A 16,707-nucleotide genomic window follows, 5' to 3' on the forward strand; every position below is an offset into this window, starting at 1 on the left:
ATGCACCCTTGTGAACTACAAAAAAAATAAAAAATAAACATACTATATTTTGCGGAAGCTTTGACAAATGTTTTACTTGCCTCCAAAATTTGAGCACGAAATGACATTCGTGGAAAAAATCAACACTCCAAAATGTTTTTACAACTAGCATTTTTAGAGCATCTTTGGAGTAAAATGCAAGCACGGTTCTAATTCTTTCCCAAAAGTTTCGATTGGGTCCTAATTCTTTCAAAATGCACATCTGGGTCCTAATTCGTTTTAAGTTGTCCACCCGAGGTCCTAATTTCGTCTAACCGCCGCGGACCAGCTCGCGTGGCGCTTTGACCTCCGCCACGTCGACTCGAGGGCCCACGCGGGATAACGACCAGCCATGCATTTTTGCAAAAGAGCCCCCCAACCCTGATCTCTCTGCATTCGTAGTCCTTTTCCTCTTCCCCACCTCTCTCTGCTCTGGCGAAAGAGGGGCGATTGACGGCAGTGGTCCCGTGAGAAGAGGCGACCATCGCAGGCACTTGTCCGGCGGCGGCGCCGCTAAGATGACGCCCGTGCTGCGGGTGACCCGAAGATCCTCCTCCGCGATACGGTCAGTGTCGTGGCCGTAACCCTAACCCTCGATCCTCTTTTTCTGCCAGGATTTGCCTTCGATTTTGACACAAGACGAATTGTAGATCGAATGTGGCAGCTAGGGCATGGTACCAACGGCAGCAGAACCGCGGGTGCCTGTGATGAGATGGGCAGCGAGAAAAGGGCTAATGCCAGAGGTGGAGGAGGCGCTTGGGCAGCCTTCTTCCCAACCTCCAACCGCGGGACCGGGGAATGAGGAAAGCATAAACTCCAGGGGCCAAAGTGCTAAAATTCCCAACCTCCAACCACGGGAAATCTCCCACGTGGGCCCTCGAGTCGACGTGGCGGCGGCCAAAGCGCCACATGAGCTGGTTAGCGGCGGTCAGACGAAATTAGGACCTCGCGTGAACAACTTAGAAAGAATTAGGACCCAGATGTGCATTTTAAAAGAATTGGGACCCAATCGACATTTTTGGGAAAGAATTAGGACCGCGCTTGCATTTTACTCATTATGTTTTTTTGAGCCACGACTTTCACGGATGTCATTTTGTGCTGAAATTTTGCAAGCATACAAGCATTTATTTTTGTTTTACACTCATCACAAAAAAAATCAGAATTTTTTAATTATTTTTTGTTTATGTTTTATTCTGCAGTGGGAGAATCTTATAGTCATACTCCTTCCATCCTGAATTACTTGCGGCTCAAAAGGACGGATCCCGCAGTGCTAGATACATCCATATTAGCGACAAATAATTCAAGACGGCGGGAGTAGTTCCTCTGCTTTTTTTTTGCATGTAGTAGTTTCTCTGTTGCAGTGGTACCATCCCATGCTCTCAAACAAAAAGGACGTATCTAGCCATGCTCCATTTGAGCGACAAATAATTCAGGACGGAGAGTAGTCCCTCTGTTGCATTGGTACCATCCAATGCTCTTCCATTATACTAGATAGTCTTATCACAGCACTGCACAATGAGCATCGAGGTCACCGTACGAACAGGTCCTATGATCTAACAATGAAGACCAGGACAACCCCATCTTGGGCGATCGCAGCCAGTTTCAACAACTCGGGCATCGTACGAAAAATCGCTGTGTTTCTTCTTCTCAAGCTAATCTACCGTATGTATTCCGTTTTATCACTCTTCGCCTGACTGAGTGCAACGAACAAAACCTGTCTGCGCTAATCAGCTCCTCCTATGGTGGTGCCGCCTCCTGCGTGTTGCCGGCTTCGTCAGCACCGACATGGGGTCCGCGTCCTGCCGGCCTCTCGCGTTGGCCGTCGGAGGAGGAGCCTCCCCGCCCGTGAGCCAGCTGATCGCCTCCCCCGCCGCGTCCTTCTCCGCCAGCTTCTTGTTGGCGCACGGCTGCCCCACAAACTGCATGCCGTTGAACTCCACCGTCGACCTGAAGAGGGTGTTCTTGATCTGCTTCGTCTTGTAGGACGGGTTGTCGTGCCCCGCCCTCGTCAGGAGGGTCTGCAGCTGGTTCTTGGGGTTGTCACCTCCGTGCCCGCCTCCGCCCCCGCGGTCCATGGAGACCACCGAGGCGGAAGAGATCATCGTCTTTGCTTTCTTTGACCTTGGTTCTTGCCGGCCATAGACGAACCGGCCGCTGCATGGGTCCTCCGTGACCAGCAGCCGTACGGCTGACAGCAGCTCCTCGCTGGTTTGGATGTCAATCCTTGGGTTTTGAAGCTGTCAAAAACAGTGAATTGGTTGGTCAATATTAGGTAGAACATCAGCACAAATGAAGTCCAGTAAAAGTTGGCAAATGAACTGACAATGGTATAGAATTCAGTTCCTACAGATAAGTCAGAAAAGATCGACTTCTGGGCGAAGCTGAAGCGGACCAAACTTGAAAACCCAATGTGCATATTCGGAAACCACGATGAAAGGTTTCAAACGGATGGTTACCACCGAAAAGTGCTAACTACCATTTTGGCAGCCCAACAGCATCACCATAGGAGATGGCAGGGGAACCATAGCATATAGTGTAATCTACCTAGTGCATATAGATAGACATGTTTATTATGCTGTATAAATAAAGTTTTTACAGGATATTTAATTGGAGGTCTGTTTTGAATGTCAGCAAGTAACTAAACAACACTAAAATGTAGAATGAAGAGTATTCGTATAGAATGATATATTTTTAAGATCAATAATTATACCTTGCAGTGGATTAAATTTTCAAGTTCACCCTTGAGATTCAAGTAAGTCGATGCAAGATCACGACTCATGAAGAACTCCAGATATCCCCCGAGCATTTTCAAGTGTCCGTCCTGCAGCATGGAGTTTAAAAATATTCAATGGTAATTTACCAGACCAAAAGACAAATAAGCAATGCAAAGGAACTTACCAAGCCCCCTTGTTGTATATTTCCTCCAAAGAGCAGCAATATAGAATCAGATATCGCTGTTGAATCCCGGAGAAACACTGAATTCACCTTCACTTTCTCATTGAATACTAGCCAGGGGAATGGAATCTTGGCTTCTTTCCCATTAACTGAACTCTGGAAACAACAAAGAACAAGATGAAACTTCATCATTTACAGTCCCTGGCCGTCTGACCAAAGTAAAATGGCGACATGATCACAGTCATGATACTACATAGAATGAATGTGCTAACTTACCGAGTAAAGCATGACCTGTCCATCCTCCATTGTCTTGAGAGAAACCGATTTCTCCTTGTTCTGAATTACCAAGGAGCACATTAGGATCCAGATCAGAGAATTAAAAGTGCTCTAATAGTGTGGCTAAGTCCACATGCAAAACAAATAGTCCAAACATGACCTTTGTCCTAGGCAAACCAAAGGTATACTACAACAACAGAGCTACAGGTGAGTTAGATGCATAAAATGGAACAGGAATGTATATAGAACCAACTCACCACAACAGACGAAACACCTGGGTATAAACCCGCACAAATGATAGCCCGGACTAGATTTTCATCGCGACTCCATTTATTGCACATAGTCATGTTTTCATCAATCAACCCAGTGTCCTTTAAAAGAAAGAGGAACTGCCTCCGGAGAGAATCTAGGGCTTTCAAGGTTTGCGCTGACAGAAAATTTCTCCAGCAGTAGTCATAGCCATTGCGGTCTCTTTCAGCATCTCTCCATCCATCATATGCACGAACAATCGCAAGGTGGTCACTATAGTCACGGCATGAAAACTGCAACTTAGCAGACTCCGCAAGCTGCATGGAGGAAGGCAAAACACTGAAGTTCAATACTAAAGTATACAGCACAACAGGCATATTTAGATGCATTAGAGACGGAAGAGGCATACTTACATCCTTCTTGTCAAATGGTGTCATGAATGGATCTCTTACGCTAAGCCCAGCAACGATGGTTAATATGGGATCAAGGCAATTAAATATAGCCCCAAAAATAAGCATCTTGCCTAATTTAGGCTCAACTGGAAGCATAGACAGGTGCTTTCCTGAGAGTGACAAACAGCAAGTATTATAGCACACAAGTTGCAAAAGTGATGCAGTAAAGAAGAGGTGGTAATTAACAGATCAATTTAAAGGGTGGATCTGGTACCTAGAACTGTTAACTCTTCATTCTGATCGAATGCTCCAATGACTTTGAGATATTCGATGGCATTTTGTACCTGAAACAAATATATTGGAATAAACTATCGGATCATCTGAAGGCACGAAGGACAAAATTTGTGATTGTGGTAACAAAAGTGAAAAGAAAGGTACCGATAGAGACTCAGGTGATTGCAAAGCTCTGGATAAGAATTCTGAGATGCTACCAAGCCGCAAGCTTTTTATTTGCAAACAGAGGGATTGGAGAGGGGTTCTCAGAAGTTCAGGCAACTGGTAGTCAGCGAACACATTATATACACACTGTGGATAGAGATGGAAACATTCCCCTGATTGAACTCGGCCAGCTCTTCCTCGTCTCTAAATCACCAGACATAAATAACAAAAAAGGACATGATGTAAGTGTGATGACCGAAGACGCTTTTTAAGGAAAATCACAGGTTGCTTGCTTAACATATCCACACACACAGAATTAATTATTTAATCAAAAGTGAGTTGCACTAAAAAATAAAATTAATCATATTCCAATAAGATAGAAAATATTACTTGTCTAGCAGAAGCCTTGGAGATCCAGGTTGGAAGCAGACAGGGAGTATTGTTCAGTGCATCATAAGATGTCTCTTTTGCTTTTCCACAATCAACAACAAAAACCACATCATTGATGGTAATACTAGTTTCAGCCAAATTGGTGGCAAGAACTATTTTCCTTACACCAGGCTCAGGTTTGTCAAATATTAGTTTCTGCACAACAAAGAATACAATATAAGAATAAAATCATTGATATATCAAAAGACATAAATCTGTACTGTTTGCTATCCATGGCTACAGCCTGTGCATAGCCTATATGGTCTATAGCAGAATTCTGAACACATCTGATTTTACACAAAACTGTAATAGATGATAACAAAACCGCAATAGATTCACAATTCAATAAGGTCACGGAAATTCATACTGTATATCTGCAGAACAGGGTAAATAAGTAATACTTGCTACCTTCCTGTTTGTAAGGCCTACATGTATCCCTAAATCATCAATGTGACCAACGTAACACGAGTTATATATCATAAAAATATACACCATTAGAAACTTCTAATGAAAGTTCAACGGTATGCACTTTGTGGCCTATAACTCATATTTCATTGGTCAAATTGACAACCTAGGGATACCCGCAAGATTTACCAACCAGAAGAGAGGGAATAGGTGACTGGAGAAAGTTCTATGAATCAAAGGAGCATCGAAACACATAAATGGACAGAATCATGATTGCTTAAATATATCAAATTTAACCAACACATCAGCCTAGAGAAGAATTCCCTCAAACTGCCAGCACTATCAAAATCGTGTATGATGTAGCAAGTACAAATTCAAATGACTTAACAAAGTAGTTCCGTGTAGGTATATGTATTAAACAAAAGAACTAACCATGGCTGTATTAGTAACTACAAAAGAGGAAATGGAAACATCTAAGAGGTAATACCTGCTCTGAGCTAGCCATTGAACCATGACATGCAAGCAGCAAAACTTTACTAGGGTCGCCAAGCAATGGGTTGGATTGTAGCTGATCTTTTAGCGTATTAATGTCATCCCACCCAGTCATAAATACAAGTACAGCACCATCTCTTTCCTTTTGACAAATATGGCACAAGACATTTTCTATCAAGTTAAAACCAATTGAATCAGGATTCCAGCAGGATAGAGAGTCACGAGTTTGCGGACTATAATCCCTTAGATCTGCAGCTTTAACTGCATCCTGTTAAAAAGAGAAGCTTAGAGACCAAAGCTTTAAGCAGAAAATAAATGGTTAAAAAATAGGGACTCCCGTACTTCCACAACAGAAGCAATTTGGCTCTTTCTCTTCCGTAGAGCTTGCTTTTGCATCTTCCAACTTTTCTCTTGGCCATAGTCATCGATCTGATTGTACGGAGTCAATCTGTGGCCAGTAACTTCAAGAATATCTTCTAGGAAACGACTCCGGACAGGGTATGTAAAACCCTACAATGAGATATGCATGCAGCTTATTAAGACCGCAAAGAACACCCAAGCAAGTTGCGGGTTTAGAGAGGAAAACAAAGTTAAAAGATTTCAGGCCAACTCAATATACACAAAGCACTAAATAATTGCAAGTGATTCAAAAGGCTATTCCTAAGATTGATAAGAGCAACCATGCACAACATGGGTGTAATTCAGCTCATATATGGATATAAATTTGTGCTGATTCAAATGAAAGAACGACTTGATGAGCAGACTGATATGATAGCAAATACAAGAGTGAATAAGTCCTAATAAAATATCTTACAGGTATATGTATCATGGGTGCTCCACCAAAGTATGAAGAGAACATCTCAGCATTGAGGGTCGCACTCATCAATACAAGCCTTAGCTCCGGTCGGCGTGGAAGAAGGTCCTTTAGGACAATAAGGAGAAAATCTAGCACAGAGACCCAACAAAATTAACGCTATTTACCTCCTGGATACCTAGTTCAGAATTATAATGAGTGATGCAAACCTTCATTCATGCCCCGTTCATGAATTTCATCCACAATAACATGGGTGACACCTTTCAAGCTTCTGTCCACCAGCAATCTTCGCAACAGGACCCCAGTAGTGCAGAACAGAAGGCGTGTATCCCTTCCTCTCATTCCTTCCAGCCGAACTTTGTAGCCAACCTAAGGTAACAATTCTTTTATCAAAATAAAAAAGAACAGAATAATCTCACCAAGTTTGCACAAACTGTTTAGCAGTGTAAACCCATTTCATCAGATAACCAAAGTAAAAGAAGTTAAGAAAAGGTTCTACAGCAACTGGATTACTGGCCAGTCAGCAACCTATGGATGGACAACAAATGGCTATCCTGGACAACAATCAATGACTAAAATAACCATGAGTACCCATCGGCAACCACAAAACCGAAACCTCAGCATGGAAAAATTTCTCACTGTATAGGTGCAAGTAGCTCACCGATTCCCCAATTTTTTCACCTCTTTCAGCAGCAACTCTTTCAGAAACAGAAATAGCTGATATTCGTCTTGGTTGAGTGCAAATGATACTGCAAGTAGCACCACGAGCAGCTTCTATTTCAGATTCCAAAATGTATTGTGGCAACTGTGTTGTCTTACCACAGCCAGTTTCACCTGAAACTACAACCACCTGCTCAATAAAGCAAAGCACTGTTAATACTTGGTTATCTCAATATAGCTACTCACAAGTAGTAGGCTTTTAACCCATGTGCTGAGTAGTAAAAACTATCAAATTTCTCAGATAGTTTGCAGAAACACTCTTAATTGAAAAAACGTTAGATAACAAAACAATTAGTAGTAACTTTCCCAGACAAATGGAGGATTACATATCTAAGAAATACAGAACTGAAAATCATAAATATGTTTGACACTTCAAGGGGCATATCCATTTCTTGAATAGTTATTCAACATCCAGAGGTAGCGCACAACATAGCATTTTTTTCACATGAAAAGCACACAGATTGGCTTTAGATCACTTAGTTTAATGCTTGTTTTTCTATGTCATGATAAGATCACTTCATATTTGCTGTCACAAACAAATGAGTTGGGGTATTGCAAAAGCAAAAATAAACCATATTTAGCTCTGCTCTTAAATACTTGCCACAAATACCAAGAAAACCAAACATTACCAAACTGTGACCAAAATGCCCTGCAAGGAAAAGAACAGGACCTGATTCTGAGATATAGCTTCCAATAGTGATTGCCTTTCTTTCTGGGCAGGAAGACTTCGACGAAACTCCATCATGCTCTGACCATCATTTGATTCCTGAAACAGAGAAAATGTTAATCAACAGGGTGCAATAATCCGAAAAGGTCATTGATCCACTCAAAACTATATTAAAGCGCAAAAATAAGTAAGAAAAGAAATATCGAATTGGAAGGACTAACAATTCCGAAGGCATCAAAGTCCTGCCCATTTGTCAAGTTAAAATTCTGGCATCTTAGGACCATCATGTTAAGCTAGTTATGCAACTACAGTCCTAAATTAGATGATCAATTCAATAATCAACCATTGTAACATTGACACGGTATTACACAAAGTAGAGTATCATTTACCATGCAACACAAACCCAAAGAAAATTAGTAAGCAAATTAAAAGAACACCGTGAAACTGAGTGACATATGCAATTACAAACTCAATAGCGTATCTGCATAGGATGATGTACGTAAACATCTAATAATCCCTTCATTTCATGACATTCCAATAGATTGGTCATATGAAGATAATATGATATATCAGTTATCTAAAGTACTTCCGCAAATACAATTTATTCCATTTACAACAGATGAGTGGAGATGATAGTTAGTGAAGTACAATAAGAAACTGGGGGAAATTATACAGAACCATGATTGGCAAGGATATTGTGGTGAAGTTAAATGTGATACAAGTTTTGAGACTTAATATTAAACATAAATTTCACTTCATGTGTATATCTTCAGTGTACTATAGAACTCCCAACCCACGGGGAAAAACTGACAAGTGGTCTACTGCATATAATCAAACCTGCCAAGCAGCTTGCTGGTTACGCAACTGTAAGCTTTTCCTTCTTTGGATTCTTTCCATCACAACATTGGTTGATGTCTGATTATCCTGCTGCTCATAGAAGCTTTCATCAGTCGCGAAACTGTCCGTGCTGCTTGACCTTGAGAAGGCAGCATTAGGAAAGTTCCCACTGTCTGTTCTCTTCCGCGCAAGATAGTCTGCAAGCAATGCATCAACTTCTCTTTGCAAGCCAGAAGGTATAGATACCTATAAAGCAAATATTTCAGCCAACAAATGCGCAAGTCATACACACTTCAATCTTTAAGCTACTAGGACAATCAGCAATTCAGCATACCTCTCTTTGAGGTCTTTTGTCATCAAGGTCTGATCTATAATTAGGCAAGGGAACCTTACTAAACACGATGATTCGGGAATACTGACGGCTGCCATAACATAAATTATCATCAGACAGGGGGCAAAGCATATGCAACACAATGATATTAGAGGGGCCATGAAGTACCTGTGCAAACCCATTCGATCTGCCAGTTGGGCAAGTTGATCAAAATCACGCCTGTCCTTTTTCTCCCTCGACATAATCTCTTGTTCATTGTCGTTACGGAGAAGCATGTGCAGTTTCCATTTCCATTCGTCAACATTCTCTAAAGTAGATCCACCCCCCTGGAAATTTTGTTGAGTATAACTGTGAAGAACTTAACGTGACACGAAAGAAAACATGGCCAATAGATTGGTGTTTCATTGTTATGTGGGAACACCAAATGTTTCCTTATTTTAGTAAACATCAATTCTAAATAGAGTTGACCTCAAAACCAAAAGGAAGCTTAATTCTTTCCAGAAAAGAACTATATAGCAAATATTTTTGACAAGCAAAAAATTGCAGAAAAATGCCATTTCAAGATTCTCAACATAAAAGATATTTGCAGTTGCAATACTTTGTCAAGGTCTTCCTTTCTTCAGAAAAAACTAGTACTTCTCATTTTAAAAATGTTGCCGTTTAAAAATCCACAAAAGCAGTAGTACCTCTGTAGATATATTGAATTTTCACTTTAATACTCAAAGCATTGCATTTGTTCAAACTTAACCAACAAAGGTCTTTGTAAAAAAAAATATTCCTTAAGTCTGACATTATACTCTCCAAATGGTACCAGCATCTGAGTAGACGTCAAACACGCACAATGTCTGAACTAAATATGCAGGGCACGTCCATTTCATGTGATCCTCACAATTTTATGATCTTAAAGAGAATTTTGTGGAGCAACCTAGATCAGTGCATGTTTGGAAGATAGAAATTCCGTGTCAATTGTTTCATTTCCTGCAGCATCAGTAAAAAACATCTCATGTTTCAGACGGGGTTTTATTATTTCTCTGTCCATGGATGCACAGAACATAGATGCAGCATCAGTGTCTATGAATTACTTATTGTACGAAGTCGTTCCAACACCAAAAGACACAGCATACATGCAAGCTTAAGGTATTCATCATACTAAAATACAACAAAAGCAGAGCACGGTAATGTATATCTACCTTGCTGGACACCGACGTGCGGTCCATTTCCCGGTCCGACTCCTCCTCGGAGAAGTCGTCATAGGCGTACCGAGAATAGCCCGCGCTCTGCTGCCGCAAGGGCTGCGTCTGGGGCGGCGGCGGCCGGGGCGGGAGGGCAGCCGAGCGGCGCTGCTGCGGCTGAGGCGGCGACGGCGGGCTGAGGGAGCGCCCGTCGGCCCGCCACTCGGGCGTCCACGCGGGCTGCACGGCGGGCGGCGGCGCGAGGTTCCCGTTGGTGGACGCGATGACGGAGCGGAGCCGGCGCATCGGCGGCACGTAGACGCCGCTGGTGCTCATGGCGGAAGGCGAGGGGAGTTGGGGGCTCGCGCTGCTGCCGGTGCTGGGGCTGGGGCTAGGGTTTCGGGAGAGGAAGAGAGGGGAGGGCATGATCGGGGGCCGGGGCCGGCGGAGGGGGCGGAGGCGACCCCGCAGCACCGAGGAGGCCAGGAGCATCACCAGTTTCACCGCCCGCGCCGCCGCCGCAGCAGGCTCCCGTATCTCATCAAACCCCCCGTCCGCGTCCCCTTCCGCGTCCGCTGTCCCGCGGGCCCGAGTCCCCGGGCGGGATCGCCGCCTGCGCTCCCGCGGGCACTTCGTGCGCGACGAGCTCCGGCTCCGGCGAGGGGGCGGCGGCGGCGGCGGGGAGGAGTGGGGCGGGGCGTGGCGGCTGTGCGGGGGTGGGGGGAGGGGATGGGCTAGGGTGGAGTGGGTGCGGATGGCGGTGACAAAATGAAAGCGCAGCCGAAGCAGTGGGAGTGACAGGTGGGGTAGGCCTCTGAGGGTGTGTGACACTGGGCGGTGGGCCCGGTGTGCGGGCGCGCGTGCTCCCGTCCCGTATCCGGGCGAGGGCGACGTGGCCGGAGCTGCGTCGTCGGTGGATGGACGGTTGTTTGGGCCCGCGGGGCCGCGACGTGGTGTGCTCTGGTTGGTTGGGCCAGCCGTGTGGGACCGGAAACTGTGCGCGAGATTTTTCTGCGGGCTCGTTGGGCTTTCTGCGTTGAGGAGTAGGCCAGAGCATTGTTAAGCGCCAGCCCAAACTGTTCTTGGGATGTACTCCCTCATATAAGAGCGTTTTTGACACTGTAAAAAACGCTCTCTTTTTTTTTGCGGGTAAAAACGCTCTTATATTATGGAACGGAGGAAATAGTACCTTCCAGACTCAAGCTACTTTATTTCAATGTAATTTTACCTTTGAAGGTCGTGCATCAAATAGCGAGGCACATAGCTTAGCTAAAGTTTCTCTTTCTCTTAGTCAAGGTCGCCACGTGCGGTTCGGTCAACCTCATGACCCGATTTTTATCCCACATACTATGATTTTCGATGAATAAACCCTGGTTTACCCCCTAAAAATGCGGTTTGTTTTTTTGGAATAAAAGGAGGTCCGCCCCCTTCCAATTTTCGTAAAGAAACCATATCGTTCAGTACCTAATACTACCTAGTGTTAGATACAACCGTATCTAGATAAATTTAATACAGTTAATTTGGGACAGAGGTAATACGTTCTAAGGCAGCTACTAAAAGAAACCATACGATTTCCATTAAGGCCTTCCAACTATCAAATTATCTAAACAGAGACGTGCGAGGTAGTTATCTCTCGCTTATTGCAAGCCGTAGCGAGCTTTGTCTCTGGTGCGACGCTAGGTGTTTAGGTATTCTAGCTGTCACTTGAGTTTTTCCCCTCTCTATAATTTTTATCCATTTTTACTGTTTGCATTGGGTTCCTCGGGTTTTCACTAGTTATCTTCAGGTTTTTTACTTTTAGCTTTTGTTTTTCGGTTTTCTTTCTTTCTTCGCTTTTGACCAACTTTCTTCAGTTTTTTCTTTTTCTTTTATTTCCTTCTTATCAACACATGTCTACATTTTTGCATACACATTGTACATTTTTCGTACACATCAGATATTATTTTTGCATATTTAACCTTTTTTAAATACATGGTTAACCTTTTTTTTCAAATATATGCTTTACTATCTTTTTATATACATGAAAAAAGTTCATGACCACAAAATTATGGATCATTCTCCATTGACAACAGGACTCGAGCAGGTCAATGACTAGAGCTTCGGGCTCAGATCATTCATCAACCCCGAACCACAAGCCTTGAGGAGTCCTCCAAATGTGCGTGTAGGCCGTGGCAGTGGTGGGGGGGGGGGGCCTTTTATTATTTATTTTGCTTTTTCTTCTAAACTTTAAAAATATCCGGAAATTCCTTTTATTGCGATTTTAATAATGTTCTGAATTTCAAAAAATATTCATAATTTTGATAATGTTATAAGATTGAAGAAATGTTCTGAATTTAAAAAATATGATTTTTTTCCTCCTTAAATTACAATAAATGCCCATAGATGTAAAAAACTATTATTTAACTTGAAAAATGTTTGTGTGTTTGTTTTTCATATTTGAAAAATGTTTCATAAATTTAAAAAATGTTCCAAATTTCTAAATATCTTCAAAAATTTCAAAAACATTTCATGACAAAAAATAAAAATAAAGAGGGAAAGAATAAGACACAGAAAACCAGACTATTGCAAAACCAGCTCAAAAAATGCATAACATTCCCAAAACCGACGGGAGGAAAACCCAAAAAATGATCCTTTTGGGTCAATCGGAGGGTTTCACCCTGGCGTGCCCCATAGCGAACGATTAGTGGTGGGGGAAACGTTCGCTCGGAGCTGTACAATTTTAGCTGGAGGCGCCGCGCAAGGCCATTCATGAGGGTATTTTTGAGAGCTCCCAATCCATCCATTGTTTCATTAATAGGTTCATTGAGGAGCTAGACTTGATCACCAAAAAGACTCATGCCTCCCCTCAAGGCCAGTCTACTATTCTGAATGCTAGCAATAACGCCCTATAGCTCCGCTGGTGGGTCATGCAAAAATGCATGTTGATGCCGGATATCGTAAGGGAGTAGGGGGGACGGCCAGGGGGGCAAGGGGTGCCCCTTTTTATTATTTATTTTGCTTTTTCTTCTAAACTTTAAAAATATCCAGAAAATCCTTTTATTGTGATTTTAATAATGTTTTGAATTTCAAAAAATATTCATGATTTTGATAATGTTATAAGATTGAAGAAATGTTCTGAATTTCAAAAATATGTTTTTTCCTTAAATTACAATAAATGCCCATAGATGTAAAAAACTATTACTTAACTTGAAAAATGTTCGTGTATTTGTTTTTCATATTTGAAAAACGTTTCATAAATTTAAAAATGTTCCAAATTTCTAAATATCTTCACAATTTTCAAAAAATGTTCATGACAAAAAATAAAAATAAAGAGGGGAAAAGTAAGACACAGAAAACCAAACTATTGCAAAACCGGCTCAGAAAATGCATAACATTCCCAAAACCGACGGGAGGAAAACCCAAAAAATGGGCCTTTTGGGACAATCGGAGGGTTTCACCCTGGCCTGCCCCATAGCGAACGATAGTGGTGGGGGAAACGTTCGCTCGGAGCTGGACCTTTTAGCTTGAGGCGCCGCGCAAGGCCATTCATGAGGGTATTTTTGAGAGCTCCCAATCCATATATTGTTTCATTAATAGGTTCATTGAGGAGCTAGACTTGATCACCGAAAATACTCGTGCCTCCCCTCAAGGCCAGTCTACTATTCTGAATGCTAGCAATCAGCGCCCTAGAGCTCCGCCGGTGGGCCATGCAAAAATACATGTTGATGCCGGATGCCGTAAGGGAGTAGGGGGGACGACCGCAGCTATTTCCAGAGATGAAAATGGTACATTCTTAGGTAGCTCAGCTTTTGTCATCGGAGGTGTTCATGATCCACCAATCTTGGAGGTGATAGCTTGTAGGGAGGCCCTAGCCCTTGCACAAGATCTCAACTTACATCATTTTGTGGTAGCTTCGGATGCAAAAGAGGTAGTCGAAACCATCCTCAAAGATGGATGTGGCAATAACGGAGCAATTATCAGCGAAATCAAACTCCAATCTTCTTCTTTTAGTTGTAACTTTACTTTTGAAGGTCATGTAGTTAATTATGAGGCTCATAGTTTAGCAAGTTTGCACTTTTTGTAGGTCCCGGATGCCATGTTTGGTTTGGCCAATCCCATGACCAAATTTGTATCCCGCATTCTGTGGATTTTGCTGAATAATAAACTTTTTTCACCTAGGAAAAAGCTGGAGGCTCCCTTTCAGCCGACGACGGGTCCTTGATCTATTATGGTTAGTTTTTTTTTTGCCACGAAAGGGAGCTTTATTGCTTTAACAAGGTCCTGTTAGAATCAACATGAAGGTTACTAACTAAGAAATTCGGACATTCCTCTAACCAGCATTCGGAAATCGATAAGGTACACACATGCTTGGCACAGAGATCTGCCAAACTATTGACACCCCTCAGGACATGTCGGACAGAAAAGGAAATAAAACATGACGACTTCCCCCTGTTTCATCTAAGATAGGCGCCACATTGGAGAGGGCATTCTTGCGCGAAGACCAGAGGTTAACAACCTTCAAACATTCCACTTCCATCACCAGATGTCAGAAACCCCAGAGTTTCACAAAGATGACACCCTCCCGGAGAGCTAAAGCTTCGGTGATTAGCGGATCAGTTACCCCAACGAAGGGTTTACTCCAAGCTCCGACGAAGACTAGGTGAGGACGAGCCACACCACCTCCTCCTCCAAAATGCTTTTCAATATTGATAGCCCAATCAATATTTATTTTGATCCAACCAACATCAGGAGGCCTCCAGCAGTGATCTCCATTACTTCTCCATCCGGAATTAGCTAACGCTCGAATGGATGTATGTAGCAGAAATACGTCTAGATACATGAGTGCGGCGTTTTGGTGCCCGAGCTACATGCAACTCTTTATTTAAAACATTCAAAAAGCATGTTTCAAAGTTTCAAAAAAATCTAAAAAAGTTACACATTGGCATATGGATGTGTCACTCTGTGCGTTTGGTTTATTCAGTTTACATGGTTCAGTTTATACGTTTTGTAGGTTTGTACAGTATTAATACTTTAATAAATGCGGTATGAAATTAAAATACGGTACAATTTTGGTATATACCAAATTATTTCGGTATGGTTTCGGTATATACCATAATAACCAAAGTTGACGTGAATTTGAAAATGACGTAATAATAATTTGCAAATTTATGACTCAAAACACATACTATTTTACACGAGTAGTGTATAACTCTATATACTAGCAGAACGCCCGTGCGTTGCTACGGGCTATCCGCAATGTTATATGTAACACTCGGATTCAACACAAAAAACCTCATCCAACGATGTACCTTCCCTTTTTTTGTCGGAATCTCCCATTCCCGATCGGCTTCCTGCCGTAGCGGGACATTTCTCGCTAGAACCACATCCTTTAGAACCAGATGACGTCGACCTCATCTTCGCCGTGCATTGCAATAAGAATGAAAATTTTCATGTTTACAACATAATAGCGGGTTAAACTAACAACATACTATTGACACAAAGCAACAAATAACTATAGATAGCATTCTCAAACGTCCATTCAACTTTGCAAATGCACATTGACGTTGGGGGAGAGTGGCAACATGAACGTATTCCTAGTCGCCAATAAGCTCCATCTCCATCCAACATATGCTAGAAGGGATAATTGTCGTTCTTATCTTCCTCGTCTTTCCCTACACCTTCTACTCCTCGTGTCTTTGCTAACCCGTTTCATTGGCGCCAACCAGCACCACGTCAACATTAGTATGTTCGTCATTGACGCCTCATATTCTTATTTCTCATTTCTCGTCAGCTTTAGTTCTCGTTCCTACTTATTTTCAAGAATACTCTTTCTTTTCTCTCTCTCTTATTATTTGGAACATTCTTTTCTTTCTCCAACACCATGGACCGTTTGGTGGCTTTGGTTCTTTTCCTTATTATTCTTGGAACACTCTTTCTTCTTATTTTCGCATGAACCACCTGGCCAATGTTGTGTCTTGTTGTCCTCACCCGTGAATATTTCGGCAACCGTCAGCGTGTGGACATCCTGCGGAGCATAGTCTTCATCCATCTAGGTGAACTCTAGGTCACCCATGTCGCGAGCGCATGGTGGCCGTTGTCCATGTTGGCAAGTGGTGCTCGGTGACTGGCCATGCAGCTAAGAGCCCGTTGATCGTCCTTGCCCACGAGCGCTTTCAAAATGATTCGCTGTGATTAACTGCTTGCTTAATTGATTAAGTACACAAATAATTAATGACCTACCTAATTCTCTGCATGGCTAATTAACTGTCAACCAAATCAATTAATAATCTGACTAATTGTAAAATATCCCTACTTCTAATTATCTATAGGCACAAATAATTGTCTAACAAAATAATTAATTGCATTAACCACTCAACTTCCAAATTGACTTGGTGCAAAAAATTATATTTAAATGGACCTAATTAATTGCATATTTAATTAACTGTCTAGCTAATTAATTGCATCAATCGTTTGATTTCAAGATTTATTTAGTGCTTGATTTTTAAAATATTTTTACATGAATGGCTGCTACAAACACCAATGATGACGACTACCAAGTAATGTTGGACACATTCCTTTAACGAATTTCTTGA

At 42.3% G+C, this 16,707-nt stretch overlaps 1 protein-coding gene across 1 annotated transcript; it reads right to left on the bottom strand.

Annotated features, from left to right (window-relative positions):
* Positions 1-1,417: 1,417 nt before the first annotated feature.
* LOC119274414 (DExH-box ATP-dependent RNA helicase DExH3-like) lies at positions 1,418-10,823 on the bottom strand. Its single transcript, XM_037555109.1, has 19 exons — positions 10,154-10,823; positions 9,132-9,289; positions 8,967-9,054; positions 8,633-8,878; positions 7,799-7,894; positions 7,070-7,258; positions 6,618-6,777; positions 6,409-6,539; positions 5,937-6,104; positions 5,590-5,862; positions 4,659-4,853; positions 4,269-4,472; positions 4,105-4,174; positions 3,852-4,000; positions 3,447-3,755; positions 3,190-3,249; positions 2,917-3,069; positions 2,729-2,839; positions 1,418-2,255 (listed from the first exon to the last, which is right to left on the bottom strand). Exons 1-19 carry the CDS (start codon positions 10,625-10,627, stop codon positions 1,746-1,748), a joined length of 3,744 nt encoding a protein of 1,247 aa, XP_037411006.1. The 5' UTR covers positions 10,628-10,823; the 3' UTR covers positions 1,418-1,745.
* Between the last annotated feature and the right edge of the window lie 5,884 nt (positions 10,824-16,707).

The sequence above is a fragment of the Triticum dicoccoides genome, chromosome 3B (genome assembly GCF_002162155.2).
Source record: "Triticum dicoccoides isolate Atlit2015 ecotype Zavitan chromosome 3B, WEW_v2.0, whole genome shotgun sequence".
NCBI lineage: Eukaryota > Viridiplantae > Streptophyta > Magnoliopsida > Poales > Poaceae > Triticum > Triticum dicoccoides.